The 21,667-nt window shown below is 59.0% G+C and overlaps 1 protein-coding gene across 2 annotated transcripts in view; it reads left to right on the top strand.

Annotated features, from left to right (window-relative positions):
* The first annotated feature begins 333 nt into the window (after positions 1-333).
* BICD2 (BICD cargo adaptor 2) overlaps positions 334-21,667 on the top strand; it is a 42,396-nt gene continuing 21,062 nt past the window's right edge. Inside the window, exon 1 of one of the 2 annotated variants that reach the window (XM_004766136.3) lies at positions 334-719. In XM_004766136.3, the coding sequence (XP_004766193.1) occupies positions 480-719 (240 nt within the window). In that variant the 5' untranslated portion in view covers positions 334-479. The remainder of the gene's footprint in view (positions 720-21,667) is intronic. The other variant, XM_004766137.2, reaches the window with a different exon arrangement.

Raw genomic sequence — 21,667 nt, forward strand, 5'->3', positions numbered from 1 at the left:
CGGGCAGGACCGCCAGGCAGCAGGCACCCGTGGGGGCGAGGGCGGGACTACAGCCCCCACAATCCCCCCGGGGGCTGCCGGTGGCCTAGGCCAGGGCCAATCACGGCTCGGCGGCGGCGCTGGGCACGACGGGTCTTGTAGTGGGACCCGGAGGCGGGACGAAGGCCCCCACAATACTCGCGGAGGCGGTGACGGAGGCAACGGCGTTAGAAGGGACCCGGCTCAGTGCGGCCGCAGGCCAATCACGGCCGAGCCCGGCCGCGCGGGGCACGACGGGCCTTGTAGTCGGTGCGGGAGGGACTACGGCCCCCACAGTGCCTCGCGCGGCACGGAGCTCACCGCGGCTGCGCGGCGGCGGCCGGGGCGCCGTCGGGCTGGGCGGCGGCGGCGGCGCTGGCGGTGGCGGCGACGACGGCGGCGGCGGACGGGAACCTGGCCTGAACCTCGCTGAGAGCAACGGTAGCCGGCCGCGGGCCACCATGTCGGCGCCGTCGGAGGAGGAGGAGTACGCGCGGCTGGTGATGGAGGCGCAGCCCGAGTGGCTGCGCGCCGAGGTGAAGCGGCTGTCGCACGAGCTGGCCGAGACCACGCGCGAGAAGATCCAGGCGGCCGAGTACGGGCTGGCGGTGCTGGAGGAGAAGCACCAGCTCAAGCTGCAGTTCGAGGAGCTGGAGGTGGACTACGAGGCCATCCGCGGCGAGATGGAGCAGCTCAAGGAGGTGAGGAGCGGGGGCGGCGCCGCGCCCGGGCCGACCCCGGACCCCGGGCTGGCAGAGCCCTGGGCAGCTCTGCGGCCCGGCCGGGCCAGCACTGCGGCGCCGGGGGTCAGGGTGTCCGGTCCGCTAGGCAGTGCTGCAGTGGCCCGCACGTGTGGACGGCGCGCAGGCGAGAGTTCGGGCCGCTGCGGGTGGGGCCGTGTAGCCAGCCTGTTTGCTTCTGGCTGCAGGCCTCGGGGCGGGTGGGACGGTCTCCTCTGCGGCGTTTGGCTTCCTGGGTTGGGGGATGGGGGCGTGGGACGGATGCAGGTAGCTGGCTGGGAGAGGCCAGGCCTGGGTCCCCGTCACCTCCAGGCAGACGGGTTCTCCTCTCCTCCGTGAGCGCCCTGAGGCCGGAGAAGGGCCGCAACAAGGGCTTGCCCTGAATGTGGTCATTTTAGGATACCTGGCATCCCCCTTGTCCTAGGCTCAGCTCCGCAACTGCCCCCCTCATCACTTCTCTGGGATGCAGTACTTCTCCCGCCTACTTCCTGTCTTGGCTGCCTTGGCCGCTGTCCCAGGGTCTGGTGACAGGTCTGTGGGTGTTTGTCCCCGAAAGAGCCTTGTGTCTCCTGTGATTTTTGCCCCCGGATGAGGTGGGACCCCCCAGGGTGCCTTCTGGCCCTCCGGAGAGCTGGGCAGGCCTTCCTTGAGGCAGTTCTGGGTGACTTAAACAGCGTTTCTCTTCCAGGTCTCCATGACTGTTCGGCGGGTTGTGGGGGTGGGCAGGAAGAAGTTGCTTTCTGGGGGGAACATCCAGGTTTGGATGCAGGCCCAGCTCTTTGCTGGAGTCGGGATTGTGGGATGGAGCCCTAGCTTTTCCTGCAGCATTGCAGGAGGGATGCCACTCCACCCAGGAAAGAGTGGTCTGAGAGTTGTATATTTGAAAAGGCCGTGCATGGTCAGATGTGTGGCCTCTTGTTTTTTTCTAACAGTGCTGTTCCCCACCGGACACGTCCCCTTATCCAGTTGGGCTATTGGCCCTTGGTCTTGGGATCCACCATGCTTGCTGCCTTCCTGACTGCCTACCTCCCCGCATGTCTGCTCCCAGTGGCCTCAGGGAGGTGCCTGCAATGTTCAGAGCCTCCCTGCCTCACTGGGGACACTAGTAGGGTCCTCTTCTGATAGTGAGGAGGAGAAAATGTAGTAGTGCTCACAGGCGCTTAGATCTGTGCTAGGCGAAGCAGGTGTTTGGTTGGTATCGGTAAACTGACCCAACGGCGGTGGCGGGGGCAGGTGGCAGCACATCAGACCCGTGGTCCTGTCATCTGCCAGCAGGTCGTGGCGCCTCCGTGGAGCCAAGATTGGCTGGCATGTGGCCCCTCCCACAAAGGCCCCATGTTCATATGTGGGGTGAGGGGATGCACCAGTGGAGGGAGGCGGGGGGCGGTGAGAATACAGAGCAGGAGCTCCTTTGGCCCCCTTCTGGCCTCTGGTCCTCCCCCCTCCCCTTGCTTGCTGAACACCTGCCCACCCCCCACCCCAGCAGCAGGCACAGTCCCTTTCTGTGTTGACAAGCTCACATTCATGTCCAGTTTAGAAACAGACCAGAACGGACTGTAGCAGAAAGAACCAGTCCCCACTTAGAGGCCATTCAGTTGTCAGCTCTTCACTGTCACAGACACAGATGTTTTGACCAGTGCAAGAATTTTGGCTCCGTTTTGTGGGGTGTGTCTGGAGGGTGGATCCCGAGGGAAATCAGGAGGACGGTGTGTCAGTCCCCACACGTGTTCTTTAAGTGCCTGCTTACTTAGTTTGATGTCACCTCCCAGCTCCTGCAGGAACCTGCCCCTTAGCCTTGGACACCGGGCTCTACGGTCCGGAACCCTGGCTCCTCCCACGGAGGAAGGAGCGTCGGAGCCTCAGACGTGCTGTGGGAAGTGGGAAGCCTGCGCCGGGCCCCCTCACACCCAGGCCGGCACAGGCTCTCAGCCTCGTTCACCGTAGTCGGGGTCTTACTTGGATATGTTAACTCTTACTTTAATAATCAAGATCTAAGGTGATCAATTTTGTTGGGTCTTTTTTTTCTTCAGTAGAGATGAGCCATTTTTGTTCTTTTAAGACTTAGTTTCTCGAACTAGAGTTGGTTCGGTTGCTGACAAACTGTGGTTCAGACAGGGTGTTCGTGCTGCTGTGCCCAGCCTTTGTAGACGGTCCTGTTTGTGAGGGAGGGAGGCCAGCTGGTCACAGGTGAGTGGCTGTGTGTGCCCAGGCCCAGGGCGAGTGGGCTGCTGTTCTTACGGGCCCGGTCCATCCCAAGTCCCAGTGTCCCCTCCCTGCTCTGGGCGGAAGAGAGTCGCTGGCCTCTGGTCAGACGTGTGGTGCTTCCTGTCCTGAGCGGCCGGGTGCTCATCTCTCTCTCTACCGTCAGCTGCATCTTCAGGTCTGGGGGGGGTAGATGTGTTGGGTGGGAGCTCCTGCCTGCTGGGCTCCCATAGGTGCCCTGAGTGGGTGGTCCTTGGCCTCGGGGAGTGGGGCCTGGAGGGCGTGTAGGGTCAGTGTAGTGTCAGTGCCCTTGCTGCCTTGGGCACAGCCTCGAGCTCTTGTTGGCGCAGCATACCTAGGTCCTGGGAAGCAGCAGGCGGAATTGGCGGGCTGTGGTGTGGCGGGCTGGGCACAGTGCCCGGCACCCAGTAAGTGCTTACTTCGTGTTTGCTAGCTAGTGTCGTCAGCTCCTTCCCTCAGGCCTGGCTCCCCTCCCCGCTGTCCCCACAGTCCCCACAGTCCCCTGGACTGGGTGGCAGAGTCTGCGGTCCGGGGCCCCGGCAGGGCCTGGCTCACCCTGCACTACCGCGCTGTGTCTTTGGCTGCCTTCACTGCTCTCGCCCGCACTGCCTCTCCCGGCTCCTGGAACGCCCACGGGCCTGCCCGGCTGCCCGCCTGCCCTTCCGGGCCTGGGTACCTCTCACCGCTGCGTCCCCTCTGGACTTACCTGCGTCCGGCTCTCAGCGCTGGTGTGTCCGGTCCTGCCGGGCCTGAAGGGCCTGGGCAGAGCTAGTGGCGCGCTGCTCTGTCTCCTACACTCAGGCCTCCCTCCCTCCCTCTCCTAGCCTCCTCTCCCAGTGGATGGGGAAACTGAGGTATGGATGAGTGGGGGTGACCACTCTGAACAGAGTCCTCAGGCACTGGGTCCCCTCAGGGTCTTTGCGTAGAAGTTAGAGCTCTGAGTCAGTTTAGTCCCACAGAGCAGGGTGCTGTGAAGGCCTCCCCGTGCCCCACTGACTCCTACAGCCCCCACACCCATCCTTGGGGTCATTACCTTGTTATGTCCTTCCTACAGCTGGGGAAGCTGAGGCACAGAGAAGCTGAGTTTTGCTCAAGGCACTGAGCCTGTGTGGCCTGCCCCTGTTCCTGCTGGGGCGGTGGGGTTGGAGGCCGCCTCAAGTGTTTGCTTGGGGTGGGAAGAGCCCTGACTTGGCTGAAGCCTGTGGGGATTCTCCTAGAAGGTGGAGCAGAGTCCTTGGGGCTGAAGCCCCCCAGGGGACTGCACGTTCTGGGCTGCTGTGTGGAGGCCGTTCTGCCGTGGGTGAGAAGGGGCCTGACTTGGGGCAGAAGGTGGGGTGTGGTTTGCCCTGGGGGCATAGAGGTGGCCCTGCACACAAGGTCCAGACGAGGGAGGCAGCTGCGGGGGAGCTAGGACGGTGACCAGCTGGCCCCCGTGGCCGCGCTGCCGCCTGGGGACTGTGTGTCAGGCGGGGCTCGCAAAGCGATCATGAGGGCTTTTCGTTAGAAATGCCAGAGTCTCTGGTGTTGCCCCCATGGCCCCTCCTCTCCTGTCCGTGGTGACGGGCTGTGACTGAGCTGCTTCCTGGGGTGGGTACAGCCCCGGCAGGGAAGGGGGGCGCTGCACATGCCTTCCAGGGCCACGCTGGCCCTGAGGGAGAGGGTGGGCCCCGCCTGGCCCTGGACGAGCTGCTCTGGCTGTCGGGGTCGGGGCGGGGGACTGCGGCTCGGGGCTTGGGGGCGGCCAGTGCCTCTGGAGCACACGGACAGGCGGTGGTTCGAGTGAGGAGTGGCCAGGGCCACACGGACTCCTGCTGGACTTCCCTGTCGCCTCAGGGACCCTGGCCCGTCCTGGGGGGGAGGAGATGAGTTTCCCTGTCAGTGAGGGGCAGCCACCCGCAGTCACAGTTGTCGCAGCGGCGTGCTGGGTGACATGCCGCTGCACACGGGGGGATATAGAGAGATTGGCTGCGTCCGAGCCAGTGAGGAGAGGCTGGCAGGTGGGCAGGGGCTGGACAGGGCCCTGCAGGCTGTGACAGGCAAGGCCTTCCCCGGGCCCGGAGCCCGCCCCCACAGCAGGAAGATGGAGAGCTGGGGTTGCAGGGTCACAGGGTCGCAGGGCCATCGGGCTCAGGCAGGAGGTCTGGGGCCTGGTTTCCTTTTTAGAGGTTAGTATGTTTTAAAAACCGTATGTCGGGGCGCCTGGGTGGCTCAGTGGGTTAAAGCCTCTGCCTTCGGCTCAGGTCATGATCCCAGGGTTTTGGGATCCAGCCCCACATCGGGCTCTCTACTCTGCGGGGAGCCTGCTTCCTCCTCTCTCTCTCTGCCTGCCTCTCTGCCTACTTGTGATTTCTCTCTCTGTCAAATAAATAAAATCTTTAAAAATAATAAAATAAAAATCGTATGTCTGTTTGAGAAGCATCAGCAGGTAGCCGTAAGCAGTGTGTGTGCGGGGATTCAGGAGGTGATTGATGGCGAGCATGGGGAAAGGCGTGCTATTTCTATTTGCCAGATGTTTTCTTCCCATGGACATGGGGCAGCTGTACAAGCTACTCCGAAAAGCAGGAAACGGCAGCTGTAACAGCTTCCAAAGACACACAGTTCAGTCTCGTGGTCTGGGTTGCAGAAGAGCAGGTTTAATTCATGTGAACACAGATTGGGTTTCCGTGGGTTCAGAAGACGCCGTGTGCTTCTGGTCAGTCGCTGCGCTGTGTGAAACTGTTGGGTTTTACGGGTTTGTCTGCATGGCACCCCTGCTAAGGGTTTCTACCTTTAGGGGAAGTTTCAGGCAGAACCCAAGCAGAGGGAATCGTGCGGTGGGCATGTGTGTTCTGCCTGGGTCTGTGGCTCCAGCTCTCTCCTTCCTGGGCCTTGCTTCTCTGTAAGCGCTCCTGAGTCGGGCTGAGAAAAATAAGGCCTGTAAGGTGAACGTTTTGTAGCATTCACGGGTGAATTCGCACATCTGACGAAGTTAACGATTCCTTGACATTGTCGTGATCTCTGGTCGGCATTGGGATTTCCCTGTTGGACTCAGAAATGTTGCTTTAGGGGTCCTTTGTTTGCATCAAAAGCCGAGCAGGGTCGGCTGGGTGCCCCTGGCTGAGGGGCACCTTACCAACCACTGTCACTTTACCAACCAGCCTGCTGGCACCTGTCCTGAGGCTGCCCTCACCTTGCCTCCCGCCACACCTGGGGCTGTTCTCTCCCACAGGCCCCACTCTTATGTTTGTTTCCTTTTTCTTTTTTTCTTTAAAGATTTTATTTATTTGACAGAGATCACAAGTAGGCAGAGAGGCAGGTAGGCAGGGGAGCAGGTCCCCTGCTCAGCAGACATCCTGATGTGGGACTCGATCCCAGGACCCTGAGATCATGACTTGAACCAAAGGCTAGAGGCTTAACCCACTGAGCCACCCAGGCGCCCCTGTGTTCCTTTTTCTTAAAAAGTTGGTGGGATTGCTGCCTTCTGCTGGTTGGTGGCCTGGCTCCCGGGTCACCTGTCCAGCACGCATTCTTGCACCTTTTCTGCCCACCAGGGCTCATGCTGACCAGTCGGGTGTGTCCTGGCCAATGCAGAGCAGTGCCAGCTCTCTGTGACCCCGTTCCACATGTGGGGACCTGGCTCAGAGCAAGGGTCATGGCCCATGCTGTATGCCAGCAAGGCTTGATGTGACCCCAGTGGCCCCCTTCCCTGGGCCTCAGTGTCCCGGCAGCCCAGAAGCCGTGGCAGTGATAGTGTGAGGGTGGCCCCATGCTGTCCTGTGGGCCTCAGCCATTGGCTGCCTGTGGTCCCCTGGGCATGCTCCTCTGTCCTTCTCCACGCCCCATCCTGTGTGCACTGCAGGGGTCCAGGCTTGTCCGCCAACCTGAGGGGCTCCCTGGATGCCCTAGAGCTCTAACCTGGGGTGCTCAGAGGGCATGTTGGTCCCAGGATGGGGCCAGGCTCTCCTGGCCCTGGGCAGGGACTGCAGGTGCTCAACTGGCTAGGGAGGGCAGATCCCATAGCGGCCTAGGAGCAAGCTGTGGCCAGCACTGATGTCCCCCGACTTTGTCATTGTGGCCAGCCTGGTGAAGCAGTCCCTTCTGCTACAGTATCTGTTCCAGAAATGGGTGAGGTTTGAGGAACAGAGGGAGCTGGTGGGAGCTCAGCCTTTGCTCATGTGGTCTTGTCCCCAGGACCCCATGTGGGATCCCACAAGACAGACCCACGTGTCCTCAGGCTCTTCCTGGTTGTGGTAGGTTCTCAGACTTTCTGTGTTTGTGGTGACCTTGACAGTCTTGAGGAGCACTGGGCAGGTGTTTTGCCAAATGTCCCTCAGTTGGGATTTTTTCTCCTGTGTTTCTCGGGCTTGGGGTGGGGTGATGTGTTTTTGGGAGGAGGGTCTCAGCGGTGAAGAGCTCTTCTCACCACATCGCTTCCTGGGTGTTTGTCCGGGTCTCCTCCGCCAGGGCACCGCTTCCCCCTTTCAAACAGACGCCTCCTGGATGGGAGCGTCTGTGTACGTGGTTTGGGATTTTTCTGCATGGGAGACCTGGCTCTTCCCTGTTTATTGAGTTACTCATCCACGGGCTTATAGTGGTCGTGGCTCACAGACACTTAGTGTACGTTTGTGTGAGGTTCCAGGACTCCTGATTTGGTCGCTCACTTGTTCGCGCTTGGGCCCTGGCAGCTCTCGCATTTGCTCCTGTGCCCCTGACACTCCGTGTCACGATTGTCCATCCCGGACGCGCTCCTTCGATGCGTTCCTTCCTTCCGTGCCGTGCCGTGCCTTCCCTCCCCTCCTCTCCCTCCTTCCCTCCCCTCCTCCTCCCCCTCCTCCTCCCCCTCCTCCTCCCCCTCCTCCTCCCCCTCCTCCCCGCCTCCACTCCCCCCTTCCTTCCCTCCTTTGTCACTCCCTCCCTCCTTCCTTCCTTTCTTAGCAACTTTTTGGTGCAGCCGAGTACTCCAGGCTCATCCGTGCCCCAGTCCCGGAACCGGTCATTTCTTCCAGGAGCCTGGTTTCTTCTATTGGGGAGGGTGTTAGAAGCCAAGATCTGAGGGCACCTGCGTGGCTGAGTCTGTTAAGCATCTGCCCTCTGCTCCCATCATGATCCCAGGGTCCTGGGACGGGGCTCCACACTGGGCTCCCAGCTCAGCGGGGAATCAGGTTCTCCTTCTCCCTAGGCCCCTCCCCTGCTTGTGTGTGCTCGCTCGCTCTCTTTCTCTCTCTCTCAAAAAATAAAATAAATAAAATCTTAAAAAAAGAAAAAAACAAGAAGCAGCAGCAGCAGCAAGATCTGGGTGCTGGGTGTTTGCTGCGGCTGCAGAGCCACTGCCTCCACGCCCTCCCGGCAGACAGAGCCGGGCGACAGGTGTGGGTACAGCAAGCAGCCAGTGCACACGCCGCGCATCTACAGACATTTCTAGATGGAGCCGCCTGGGTACTGTTAAGCTGAACGTGGATTCATACCCATGTCTCCAGCTCTAGCCCAGCCGCCTGTGTCGTTCTGGCTGCCTCGCCTTGCTCGGCCGCAGCCTCCCTCCAGCAGCGAGACCCCCCGGGCTCCACCACCCGCCACGCAGACACGTAACTGCTCTGTCCCAGTGCAGGTGCGCAGGAGGGTCACAGCTGCTGACCTGTGCCCGTGTCACCTAGAGCCGAGGGCTTCTGTGCCTTTGATCTTCTGTACTCAACTTAGTTCCAAACAAGGTACTTGAGCAAGCTCCATGTTCCCCGACCCCTCCCGTGAGGTGGCTTCATCCACTCGAAATAGCTAGACTGCTCGGCGCTCGTGTTCCCTCCTAGGGTCCCCCAGCTTCTTCAGGGATTTTTCTGTGGCTTTACCACAGTCGTCCATTCACACCAGGCATCTTGGATGCTTCCAGCTTTGCACGATTATGAATAAATCTGTCACAAACATCTGCGTGCAAATTTTGCGTGGGGTAGGTTTTCAGCCCTTTTGGGGTCAGTACCCAGACGTGTGATTGCTGGATTGAGTACGTTTAGTTTTGCGGGAAACCCCTAGACGCTCCCACAGTGGCTGCGCAGTCTGCGTCTCTGCAGCCTGACCCCGCGTGCCCGCTGCTCCGCGTCCTCACCAGCGTTTGGTGTGACCGGTGCTCCAGATGTTGGACACTCCGGAAGGTGGAGTGGCGTCTTGTTGGTGTCCCCAGATGGCACTCGATGCACAGCAGCTTGTCGCGTGCTTGTTTGCTGTCTGTGTCCTTGGTGAGGTGTCGGCACTCATTTTTGGCTCATTTGAAAATTGAGTTGTTTCTTACTGTTTTAGGCGGTCTTTATCTATTTTGGACACAAGTCCTAATTTTCGAGTAATTTCTCCCAGTCTGTGGCTGGTCTTTTCACTCTTGTAGCAGGGTCTTTCACAGAACAGTTTCAGTTTTGTGCCATCTTGCTTTTGTGGCTTGTGCTTTTTTTTTTTTTTAATTAAGATTTTGTTTATTTATTTAATAGACACAGAGAGAGAGGGAACACAAGCAGGGGGAGTGGGTGAGGGAGAAGCAGGCTACCCGCTGAGCAGGGACCCTGGGATCATGACCTGACCCGCAGACAGAGCAGACAGACGCCAATAACAGAGTCCCTCAGGCGCCCCCGGGTTGTGCTTTTGGTGCCGAGATCTGCATCACCAAACCCAGGATTATCCCAATTCTGTGTTTCTGTCTTTGATTTGCATTTTGTTTTTTGGTGAGGGGTTTGGTTTTCAGTTAGTTTTGTGAAGCGCATAAGATGTGTCCAGATGCACTTCTTCACGTGGGGGTGTCGGGTGTGGCAGCACCATCTGTTGCAGGGACAAGACTCTTCTGCTCTGGTGTGTCACCCCGCCCCCGCCCATAGTCATTTCACTGTATACCGGGACTGCCCGCACTCTGTCCCATTGTTCTGTGCAGTTACTCTTTTGATCATATCCCACTCTCCTGACCATGCGCTAGTGGGTTCACTGGGCTTCCGTCGCTTCATGTGTCCCCTCAGCCCTGCAGTTTTGTGGTATGACTCTGCGCACCTGACTGGGGCCTGTTCCCCAGGCCTCAGCCCTGTGTTGATGGGGTTGGTTATGGTCCCTGACAACTGTGACTGTGATTTTTTAAAAAATCTTGACAAAAAATAACAATGCACGTGGTTAAAAAGAAAAGTCACCAGCACAGTCGGTAAGGTTCTTGATAAAAGACCAGTGTGCTAGTCTGTGTCCCCGTGAAGGCCGGCCGCAGGACAGTGTCTTCATGTAATTTTTCATTCCCTTGGGATTCAGCTCAGCGAGGGTTGACTTTCTTCCTGATAAACCAACCCAGTGATCTGCTTAACAGTCTGTGCATTTGATCCAGGCAGTAGTGGGGGGGGCGCATGTGGGGTCAGTCAGTGGGGTCGGACCCGAGACCCAGTACCCCTGGGTGTTCCACTGGCTGCCTGCACCAGGGGCTGCTCCGTCACTCCAGAAGTGTTTGGGTTTGGGTGCCCCCACTGTCACCTCAGGTGCCCAGCACCCTCCAGGAGTCTCTTTCCAGCCTGCCGGGCCCCGGGTCCAGCCTCCCCCTGTGGCTGCTCCTTGTCGCCGCTTTGGGACAGGTCTGCAGGCACCCACTGGACTCAAGGCCGGCCCAGGTGGGGCTCCCACACGCTCTTGCTGCCAAGTACACCTCTCTCTGCGCTCTCTCAGTGCCCCCCTTCCACCGGGGGATGCCCTGGGCTCGCACCGGCTGAGGCCTGGAATGCCTCCGACCAGGATGCGGCTGCGAAGCTTGGAGAGAGAGTGCGTCTAGGCTTGCACTTCCGGGTGGCAGTCAGCTGCGGTTTACGGGGTCGCTGCTGTACATGACGCGGTGCTGGCGCTGTGGTCGTGGCCATGAGATGGCCCTGGGCAGTCTGCAGGGAGGGCGTCGTGGAGCGTGGTGTGGATCACGTGCACGCATGTGGGTATGTCCGCACAGCACACGACAGGCCTGAAAGCTGCACCGCTACGGATAGCCTCGAGGCGTGCAGGGTGAAGGGGCGGCGAGGCGGGGAGACCAGACAGCTGGCATCAGTACAGGGCCCTGGCTGTCACCCAGGAGGTTCTCCCCTCTCTTCCCAGGTGGAGCAGTGTCCTCTCTCCTCGGGGAGTGGGAGCCCCTCACGGCAGGTAATCCCGCACCCGTTCCTTGGGGGCACCTGGGGCTAACCCTGCAAGGGCGAGCGTGACAGAATGCCAGATGTGGGGGACACTCACCCCTCAGACTCACTGTCTCGCCTTGGCCACAGCCACATCTGTCCCCAAAAGTTGCAGGCTCTGGGTCCTGAGGTGGAGTCTGGCCACTGGCTGACCATGTGGCTTGCTGGGTGTCCCTTCACCACAGGGCGAATAACGGAGAAGACGTGCTGAGGTTGGAGACAGAGCAGGCCGTCCCAGCGCAGGCTGCTCTCCTGGTGTTTCCGGCCCAGGCCATCCTGGGGACGCAGGGCAGGTGGGAGCTGGACAGCTGCCCCTCCTGCCATGACTGCAGGCTGCTGAATGAGGTTTGTGGTGGGCGGCCGGCTGCGGTGGGAACATGGGGCCTTGTCCTCTGGCCCAGGACTGGCCTCCGGGTCCCTGGGTGGTAGAGCCCGGGTCCCTAGGGACCGCCGCCAGCTCTGGGGCTCAGCTGGCCAGAAGCCTGCCTGCTGACACTGAGGCAATTAGGGTGTAATCTTCTCTAAATGCACCCGATTCTGGCTAAATCCCTACCGCCCAGGAGTGGATTCCCAGTTTTCTAAAAGCAGCTTAATGTTTGGATGCTGCCCAGGACAGCTGGGGTGTGTGGTTGGCAGTGGGACAAGTGTGGGTGGATGGGGGGGCGCGGGGGGTGACAGCCGTCCACAGGCAGCTGGATTCTGTTCCCATGTGGGCATCAGTCCTCGGGTCTGGTTCATCTGGTCCCCACAGTCAGTGTACAGGTGCTTCTGGGGAAACTGAGGCCAAAAGCCACATAGTGGGGAGGGTGGGTTGATGGAGGACAGATGTCCCACAGGGATCCCCGGGGCCTGGGACAGGGATGGACCCTTGGCATGCCGGTTTGATGGATAAGGGTAATCAGCCGGCGAGAGTTTGTGTGAGTATGCCCACGGCCTCCATCTGCCCCCCGTTCCCGGGAGGAGGCCCCCAGTCCCAAGAGGAAGTCCTTGTTCCTGGGAGGGGACTCCCAAGTCCACGAGGGGACTGCCTCCACTGCCCAGGGGAGGTTCCCAATCCAAAGAGGAGGTCTGCTCTCTGGTTCCCCCTCCTAACCTTTAGCATCTCCAGCCCTCCCAGCAGACTGTTGTCCCCACCCACTTCTGATACGACCCCTTTACCCCCCACCCCCATCCCCACAGTGTCCCCATGTCCCCCTGGCCATCCATAGGCATTTATGGAGCATCTGTCACTTGCCAGGCATGGGCTCGCTTGATCCCACCAAGGAGGGGCACACTTGGTGCAAGGCACGGGTGCCCTGGGCCCACTGGTGTTTGGATTCACTGTGAGGTGGGGCTGGACCCTTCTTCACACGGTGGGCTGCATCAGTCCAGGTGGGATGCATCTCAGGGGTTGGAAGAAGATTCTGGAGCGACTCTGGCTACTGCTCTGATTACTTACTGTCTTGTAAGCAGCCCCCATGTTTTACATGGATGCGTAACTCACCTATGAGGAGACAGAGTTGCTTGTGCTCGCATGGCTGTCCCCCAGCAGTGCCCCCAGCAGCGTCCCCAGCAGGTGCCTTCCACCCCACATGGCCCCGGGAGCCTTGCTGGCCTCTGTAGTAATTAGATTCTCTAGCAGACCTTTGTGTTAATGGTTGGCTTCCTAGCTGGGCCGGGGGCCAAGTCGGTGCCTGAGTCACCAACACCTCCCCCTTGGGGATGTTGGGGTCACCGGTGTGCAGGGCTCTGTGTGCACCTGCACTCTCACCTTTCCTGGTGATTCCCATGAGTGCAACCCATCTGCCCTTGTCCAGGACAGACACGCACGGACAGCCACCCTGGTCCCCTGGCAAGAAGGCTGAGCCCTCCTTGGGCTCTGCTGCTTGGGTTACCCAGCGCCGGGGGTGCAGGGCCATGTGCCAGGAGGGAGATAATCTCCGTAAGTCGTGTGAAGTGGGACTAAGGACCAGCGTGACCAGCCTTAGCCAGATCTGAGGATTAACAGGTACTGCCCCAGTAAACCACAGCATTCCAGATTCCAGGCCTGGCGCCCCAAGACTGGGAAGCACTGCCTAGCAGGTGCACCTGCACCTGTGAACAGATGTTTCTGGCTCCCCAGGTGATTTTGAGGCAAGGCAGCTAAACAGAGCCAGGTGCTGGATCTGCCTGCCAACCCCTGCCTCTTTCCTGCCTTCTCTGGCGGTCGCACCTGGGAGATGATACGGAGTCCCTTGCTCTCAGAGTCGGGTTTCTCTCGCCTGTGCAAGGAGATCCCCCATGAGAGAGAAGCTAGTGGGCTCCCGTTGGCGCACACTGTAAAGTGTTCCGGGCTCGGGTTTTGCCTGCCCTCTCCCCCGGGACTCTCCTATCTGTGGCATCTCCTCCCCGGACCCTGTCAGAGTCAGAAGGGTGCAGAGACCGGGAGGGGGGCTGGCGGCTTGGGGACTGAGCCACCCTGCCGAGCAGGGCTGTGGGCTGGGCCATGGAGCTGTTCTGGGTGCTGTGTGGGGACCACTTGTGCCTCAGGGCCGTCCTCAGGGACACCTGCCCTGGACGCATCCCTTGGCTGCTGGCTCCAGCCCTTCTCATGCGCCCCTGCCGCCAGTCTTTTGTTGACTAGCCGGTTGGAGACACTCCTTTGTGGAGAGCCTGTTTGGGACCGTCACCAGTGTTTCTGGAAGGTGTCTGCCTATTTCTTACTGATGCGTGGAGCTCTTCGTAGTCTGGACGTGGAACCTTCTGTCATGGGGCGTGATCTATTCTGACGCTGGTGTGGTGGGGGAGGAGTGGCGGAGGTGGGTGGCCCAGGGGCCCCGTGGTCCTCTGCCGGGGACAGCTGAGGCCTCCACCTCTTCCTTACCTTCGTCCTCCCAAAAACCTGAACGCGAATCCTCCTGAGAACTTGGAGACTGGCGTTAAGGGAAAGGATACAGTGAAGACACTCCTGGGAATGGTGGCGAGTCTTGTTACTCTTCTGGGTCTTTCAGCGGGAGGGGGCCTCCGCCCACTGGGACACTAATCAGGGACAGCAGCTGATGACGATGTGGAGAAATCAGAACCCACATTTGGCTGGTGGGAGGTAAGATGGGGCAGCTGCCTTGGCAAATGGTGGGGGGGTCCTCGCAGCGTTAAACACAGAGTTACCACATGACCTAGCGGTCTGCTCCTGCGGGACTGCCCCAGACAGCGGCCCCAGCGGGCACACAGCACCAGCATCCTGAGCAGCCCCGAAGCGCCGGTACGTGCCGCATGTGGGTGAACCTTAGGTGAATCTTGGACCGTGATGCTTGGCGAGAGGCCAGTCACGGCGGTCATGTCCTAGGAGGCGCCCCTTCTGGAAAGTGTCCCTGCCTTCAGACCAGCAGACATAGATATACTCTGGTGGTTTTTAGTGTCTGGGGCAGGGGAGCTGGGGAGCGATGCTGGTAGGGGTGAGGTCTTCTTTTCTGGGTGATGAGAACGTGGCAGTCATGATGATGGTCACGCCACCCTTTGAATATACTAAAGTCTGCTGAGTTGTATCCACGGAAAGGGTGAATGTAACGGCGGGCTTTTTAGGAGGTGAAGGGAGAGTCTTCTCTTTGCTCATGGCCAGGCGAAATTTCACTTTTGCTCTGTGATGACCCCAGAGGGTCTGGGGCAGCTGCTGCCAGCCCCGTGGTGGTGCTCCCTGCCTGGTGTGGCGCCCGCTGCCCACGGCCGCCTGGTGCCCCCCCACCCCCGCCGGACTTGTCCTTTCCTCTAAGTCTTGGGGTTCTAGTTAAGGTAGTGTCTAAGGGTTAACGTTGATGTTGAGATGATAAATTGTTCCTTATTACGGACCCCTATCCTAACAGCTTACTTTGACAGGATTGGAGAGCTCTCTTGAGCTTTCCGGAGGTGTGCCTCGGTGCATTTCCTAGGTGAGATTGTCACCTCGCATCCTTTCTTCTGTGTCTTCTAACCTTTGTCCCCTGTGGGCGCAGGTTCTCTTCCCTTGTCCTTTCCAGGGGTGGGACCCCAGGGCTTGATTGATGTTTATTCACGCACTCGCTCTTGGCTAGCATCCGTGCTCATCTGTCTGGGTGCATTTGTTTGCTGATGCCCAGATGTTCTCATAAGGATGTCAGGAAGAAAGCTGGCCGGTCCATTTTTGTAGAGCTTTGGTGGGAAGGCGAGGCCAGTCATCGCCAGTGCATCTCGGTGTGGGTGGTGGTCTTGCTTCCTTTCCACACGTTACTCCGTCTGCGGCAGGAATGTGTGTAGTCCAGCCTCTGACACGCTGTATGACCCGCTCAGTATACCGGCTTGCTTACGCTGGCGCCTGGTCCGTCTTTTTATAAAACTGAATTGTGATTAGTGCTGCGGGCTTGGTGCTCCCGGGGAAGCGTAGCTGCTGCTTGGGGCCTCCCAAGTCTCTGTGCGCACATTCCGTGTGGGTACCCTTGGGCCTCCTGTGCAGGGAGGATTGGGGGGGCTCCTGGATGAGCGTGTGCACCGAGTCCAGGGTCACCGCCCCTCTGCCCTGTCCTGTGTGGGGAGGGGACGTGGCAGTGAGCAGCGAGGCGCTGGCCGAGGCGCTGGAGTCCGGCCCGGCCCGGCCCTGCCCCAGCAAGCACATCACCTTGGGATGCGGGAGCACTGGCCTCTGGGTGCCTGACAGAGAGGCAGATGCCCCACGCAGACCACCACCCTGGATAAAACCGTCACCAGCTTCGTTGCTTTTGTTTTTTTATTTTGCTTTCGGGCTTTTGTTGTGACACTTCCTCTTTCTGAGACTTTTGTCTGTTTACTTTGTTGAGTCTCTGTGTTTCTTTTTATCACTAACGTGTATTTTTAGCACACCTCCCTCCCCCGGCACAATACTGTTTTGGCAGTGATCCCCGAGTGCTGATAGGAGATGTTTCTGGTTTTTGTTCACTCGGTTTCCTGGTGTGTGTTCTGGATGGCCTCCTCTTTGCAGGGATTAGCGAAGGGATCGATTTTCCTGTGTTTGGGTGTGTGCTAATACATTTTTAAATAGCTTTTATTTTTTGAGAGCAGTTTTAGATTTTTGGAAAACTTGAGGCATCTATTTTGATCTTGCTCTAGCGTGGCCCACAACATGCACATTGACTTCTGTTGACATTATGGTGAGGTCAGCCCATCCCGTTGTCCTGCCGTTTCCTTAGGGAAATGCTCTCATTGGAAAGAACCTTGTGCCTCCGGTGTGGGATCACTGTTGTGTCTTCTCTATGTTGAGGCTGTTTCTGATTGACGTGCGTGGTGCTGAACGTCCCCAGACCTTGGATCTTTGTGAGTCGATGCGTTCTGCAGTGTTCAGTATTTTGTGCCTGACTGTTCCCGCCAGCGACCGCCGTGTGGCTAGGATTGACCCATCTGTGATGGAGAATTTACTCCCTTAGTGCTGTAAAATCTTTATCCTATACCACCACTCCTGGGCTTGTATCTGTATCCAGTTCCCGGGCCTCAGCCCGGCCTGGTGTTGGATGAGGCTCCTGTAGGGCTGGGGGGCTCCTGCAGAGAGAGCTTGGCCATGGGGAAATGCATGAGTCACAGTGTTGCCCTGGAGTCACCCGATCCCCCTGTGACGGAGTGAGTGCGGCAGCCCCGGGGCCCGTGTGCCAGTTTTGACTGGGAATCTGTCAGTTGGTCAGTACCTGTCGGGCACCGGCTGCAGGCGGCCGGCATCGGACTGGGGTTGCTGTTTCTTCTTCCCTGTGGGTCCCTTGGCTGCTTGCCCTCCCGCAAGGCAGAAGCAGGTGAAGAAGGTGTGAGCCCTCCACTCCAGGTGGTGCTGGGCCTGTGTGACCCAGTGGAGGGCTCTTGATACACATTTGCTCTGAGAAGCTACTCTCCAGGGCAAGATTCGGGTACAGACACCATCTTGAACCAGAAAAGAGGCGAGGGACACCTTAGGGGCTCCTCACTCTTCTTGAGGCCATTGGTGAACGGAGAGAGTGATTCTGACCATTTGAAGGTTCCCAGGGTGCCAGGCTTTGGGTCCCCAGCTGGGGCAGAGTTGACCCTGGGAGCCCAGCAGTGTCTGTTGTCTTCCCAGACACGCAGTAAGCACATCAGAGCTGTGTTGGGCTGGGGGGTGGGGACAGGCAGCTGATGGGACTTGGGGGTTCCTGGGACACCCCCATCTTGGTGCAGCCTAGTGGCCCTTCAGGGAAAGGGGGGCACCCTGTGGGTGGGTGAGTGTGGGTCAGCCCAGGACTTCCAATACCAGAGGAGCCGAGAGTCCTGGATTCCAGCCTCCCTATGGAAAGGGCTTCCTGGACCTCTGCCTTCCCTCCTCTGGGTTTCTTTGGAGTGGCGTGCCTTGTGCTTGCTGGCTCTGACAGCCAGACTGACTGGTCTGGGAAGGGAACTTCTCCAGCACAGCCCCGCCTGGAGGAGGCTTCCAGCCGCCTCTGCCCTGTTGATGCAGGCCTTTCTCCGGGAAGCCAGGCCCCGCCTGGAGTCAGGAGCAGGCTCCTTCTGCCTCGCCGTGCCAACCTGTTTCTGGGTCCCATGGACGGGGGCCAGAAACTAAGGGTCGGCCTCTGTGACCAGGGCGGATGACCCCACTGATGACCAGTGTCTTTGGGGGGCAGATGGCGAGGCCACTGCAGAGGAGAGGAACTGCCTTCTGGGAGCCACAGGGACTGGCCAAGCACAGGGGTGGGTGCAGTCCCTTGTGGGGTTGCTCTTCCAGCTCGACGAGTCCTGTTTCTCCTGGGCTTGGTCCCTCCAGCTGCCTCAGCACTGGGCCAGGCATGTCACGCACAGCCCAGTGTGCAGTGGGCCCCGCCACGCTCATCCCCGTGCTCCTGCCGGCCAGGTGCCCGGCTCTTCCACCGCTGAGGAGGAAGAGGCTTTCTGTCCAGGGCTCCTCCTAGCCCGCCCGGTCCTGCCTCTGCGCTTTTGCCAGAGGCGTCCGTGCACCTGGCACACCCCCATCTTCCCAGGCCCGACCTGACGTGGGCATGGGCCCTTCGACATACACTTGGAGTTCTTGTGTGACAAGCCGCAGGGAGTGGGCGCCAGGTGACGAGGAGGGGCTGGCTCAGACCAGGGGGGCTGCAGACGGCTGCTCGAGGGCCACGCCTGGCCGTGGGCCTGGTCTCCTAAACAGAGTTTTACTCCTTTGTGTGGTCCTGGCTGCTTGCACCCTGCGGGACGGAGTTGGGAGCCGTGGCCGCAGACTGACTCGGTGCTGGTGTGCTGGTCGCTCCTCGGCTCAGTTTCTGGGCTGAAGGACACCGCCTTGTTGGGAGCCCTGACTTTTGGGTGTGTCTGTGAAGGGATTAGCATTTGATTCCGTGTGGGCGGGCCTCAGGCAGGCCCTCTTGCCCAGCAGAGCAGAAATGGGACGGTTGAATTCTCTGTCCCGGAGCTGGGACAGTGTCTTCTGTCCTCAGGCCTTCACACCCCGCCTCCCGCTCTCCTGGGTCTCCTGCATGCAGGCGGCGGACTGGGGGACTTCGCTTCTGTAACTGCCTGAGCCAGTGCCTGTAGTAAATCTCTTAGGTCTGCGTCGATGTGTGTTCTCTGGGGAACCCTGAATAGTGGAGATTTGGTCCTGAGTGTGCAGCTGCTTGGGGTCTCTTCCTGTTTATCCCCCCCATCTTTGTCCCTGTGCTGGATGACCTACCTAGTGGGACTGCCTGGCTTCTCCCTCCAGGATGGGGCAGGGTCCGAGGCTGGGGCCCCTGTAGGGACCTTACCTCCTTCAGGGGCCTGTGCCCGGAGCTGGGCCCGTGAGGGACAGGCTGATGGAGTTTCTTGCCTGGAAGGTTCGCAGACTCCCTGCAGAGAGCAGGCTCCCTGTCCCCAGTGGCTTGCTGACTTGTGTGTGGGCCTGGGTCCCAGGGACCCTTGCTGAGCCCTGGCTCTTGTGTCCATGGCCTCAGGGCAGTGGCCTGGGCATCCTGCCTGCTGCTTCAGCTTCCCCATTCGGGTGTGTTTTGGTACAGATTCAGCAGCAGAACCAGGCCTGGGCTGCTGTGGCTGGCCGGGCTGCGGTCTGCTTACCCCAGGCCAATGGTGCTTCTCGGGGTCAGCGCAGCTCTTGTCTCTCATTCTCTCTGCTTCTCTGCTCTGCTTTTGTCTCTGGCTCTCAGCCTCCTTGGGGCAGTGGGGGCCTGGTGGGGGTTGGGTATCGGCCTCCGTGTGCCAGTGGGGACTGTTGGGGTCTCGGCCAGAAATGCTGGGTGTACGTGTGTCAGACTGTGCTCAGAACTGCACATGCCACGTCGGCCTCACACCTGGCTTGGGAAGAGGAGGTGCTGCAGCCGCCTGGGACTGGTGTGATTGCACACAGCCAAGTGAGGAGGGTCTGACCAAGGGACCTGCCCTGCTCTGTTCACCCGCCGGTCCCTGTCCCTGCCCTGGGCCAGATTTCCACCGCTGCAGCCCTCTGCTCCTAGCTGGGCCTTCCTGCCCAGACTTTCCGTGGCTCCTAAGGCTTTGAGAAGAGCTTGGTTCCTCCCGCCCAGCCCTTGCTCATGCTGCTCCCTCTGCCTCTGCAGGTGCCCTCTACCCGCCTCCCCAGCCCCAGGGAGCCCTCCGCACTGGGCAAACCCAGCCTCCCCCACCAAGTCTGCCCTGACTGCAGGTGTTTGAGGTGTCCACAAGGGTGGGGATGAACTTGAAGTAGGGCTGATTCTGACCTCATGCCTGGGCTTGCGGGACCGTGTTGGGGCTTGCCAGGTGGGGTGCGCGCCGCGAAGCCGTGTCGGGAACACTGTCGCCCCACCCCTGGCCAGGCCAGCCCTTAGGGGAACCTCATACCAGCACGGCTGCCGGTCCCTCCAGGGCCACTAGCTCAGAGCCCAGGTGTGCATCTTGGGCCCCTCCAGAAGGGCACCGCCTTTCTTCCTCAGCACCAGGGGCCTTGGGGACCCTCCGGTGCACACTGGCCTGGGAGGTGCGCGGCAAGGCAGGGGATGCTTTGAGGGTGTGGGTCCCCACAGCTGGACACTGCCGTCCGATGGACACTGCTGCTGTGCGCCTTCCTGGGGTGGGGAGGCGGGTCTCAAGGTGGTGCACAGACTGGGTGAGGGTCCTTTGGTCAGCAGAAATTCAGTTGGGCTGAGTGACTTCGCCTCTGAGACCCCCAGCCTCCCAGCCTGTGAGCTGGGGCTCGTGCGCGGGAACAGGGTCCCCCAGCTGGGGCGGTGAGCACAGGGGATGGGGTTCCCCCGCTGGGGTGGTGAGCGCAGGAGATGGGAGGGATGAGGTGCCCCAGCTGGGGCAGCAAGCCGGGATGCCTTGTGATAAACCGCTCCCTAGAGCTGGCATTGAGTGAGCCTTGGGGGAACGAAGCAAGGTGGGGAGACGGAGCTCCCCCTGCCGGCCTCCTGCCGCCATTTCAGCGCGGTTTCGCAGCTGTTACAGATACCCTGCAGGACTGTGTGGACACAGGTTCTGTTGAACACCTGGGAGTGGGTGGCTGTGCCTTTTGTCAGGTGTCTGCTCGCACAGCGGCCTTGGCCAGGGCAGATGTTCTCGTCTACGCCCCTCCTATGTGTGTGGTGGCATCTCCCTAGTCCCTGATTCTTTCCTGGATGTGTGTCGTCTTGGGGGAATTGTCTGTTCAGTTCTTCTGCTCATGTTTTAGGGGGCTGTTGCTCTTACTGAGTTTTGAGAGCTCTTGTATCTCAGATGGAAGTTCTTTATCGGATGCATGATTTGCATAGACTTTTGTTCAGTCTGTGCCTTGTCCCTGCGTTGTTCTTTTTTTTTGTTAATGAAAAGAGTTCTAGAGATGGGTTGCACAACAGTGTGAATGTCATCAACGCTCCTAAACTGTCCCCTTAAAAATGGTGAAGATGGTTGGGGGAAATTGGAGAAGGGAGACGAACCATCATGAGAGACTGTGGACTCTGAAAGACAATCTGAGGGTTTTGGAGGGGCGGGGGCGGGGGTGGGAGGTTGGGTGAGCCTGGTCGTGGGTGTTATGGAGGGCACGGATTGCATGGAGCACTGGGTGTGATGCATAAACAAGGAATTCTGGAACACTGAAAAGAAATTTAAAAAATAAATAAAAATTAAATAAAAATAAAAATAAAGTAAAATACAAAAAAATGATGAAGATGGTGAATTTTATGTTGTGCAACTAAAAATAGTTTCCTGATTTTAAACAAAAGGTGCTGGTGAATTACTTGCTTTATCATTATTTGACTCTCTTTCTGGCAGTGCCTTTAGTCTAGGAGTCTTACTTTGCTCTTAAAGTAACCATACCAGCTTTCTTAGTATTGCTTGGTGTGTCTTCTTGTTTGTTTACTGCCAGCTTTCTTTGTCCTTCTTTTTGTTCTGTGTGTGTATTGTTAGCAGCATATAGTTGGCATTTGTTTGGGTGTAGTTTCTCGTATCCAGTTTGAGAATCTTTTTAAGATCTGGGTAGTTAGCAGAGGTGGAGAATCTCCACGCTGAGTGTGGAGCCTAACATGGGGCTAGAACTCACAACCCTGAGATCATGACCTGAGCTGAAACCAAGAGTCTTATGCTTACTGTGCTGTTCCACCCAGGTGCCCTGTTTGGTTTTTTAAACTGTAACATGGGTTCCCAGGGTCTTCAAAAGTCATGTGTATTTATGTT

Source organism: Mustela putorius, unplaced genomic scaffold (genome assembly GCF_011764305.1).
Source record: "Mustela putorius furo isolate JIRA1106 unplaced genomic scaffold, ASM1176430v1.1 tig00003854_pilon_pilon_pilon, whole genome shotgun sequence".
Taxonomy (NCBI): Eukaryota; Metazoa; Chordata; class Mammalia; order Carnivora; family Mustelidae; genus Mustela; species Mustela putorius.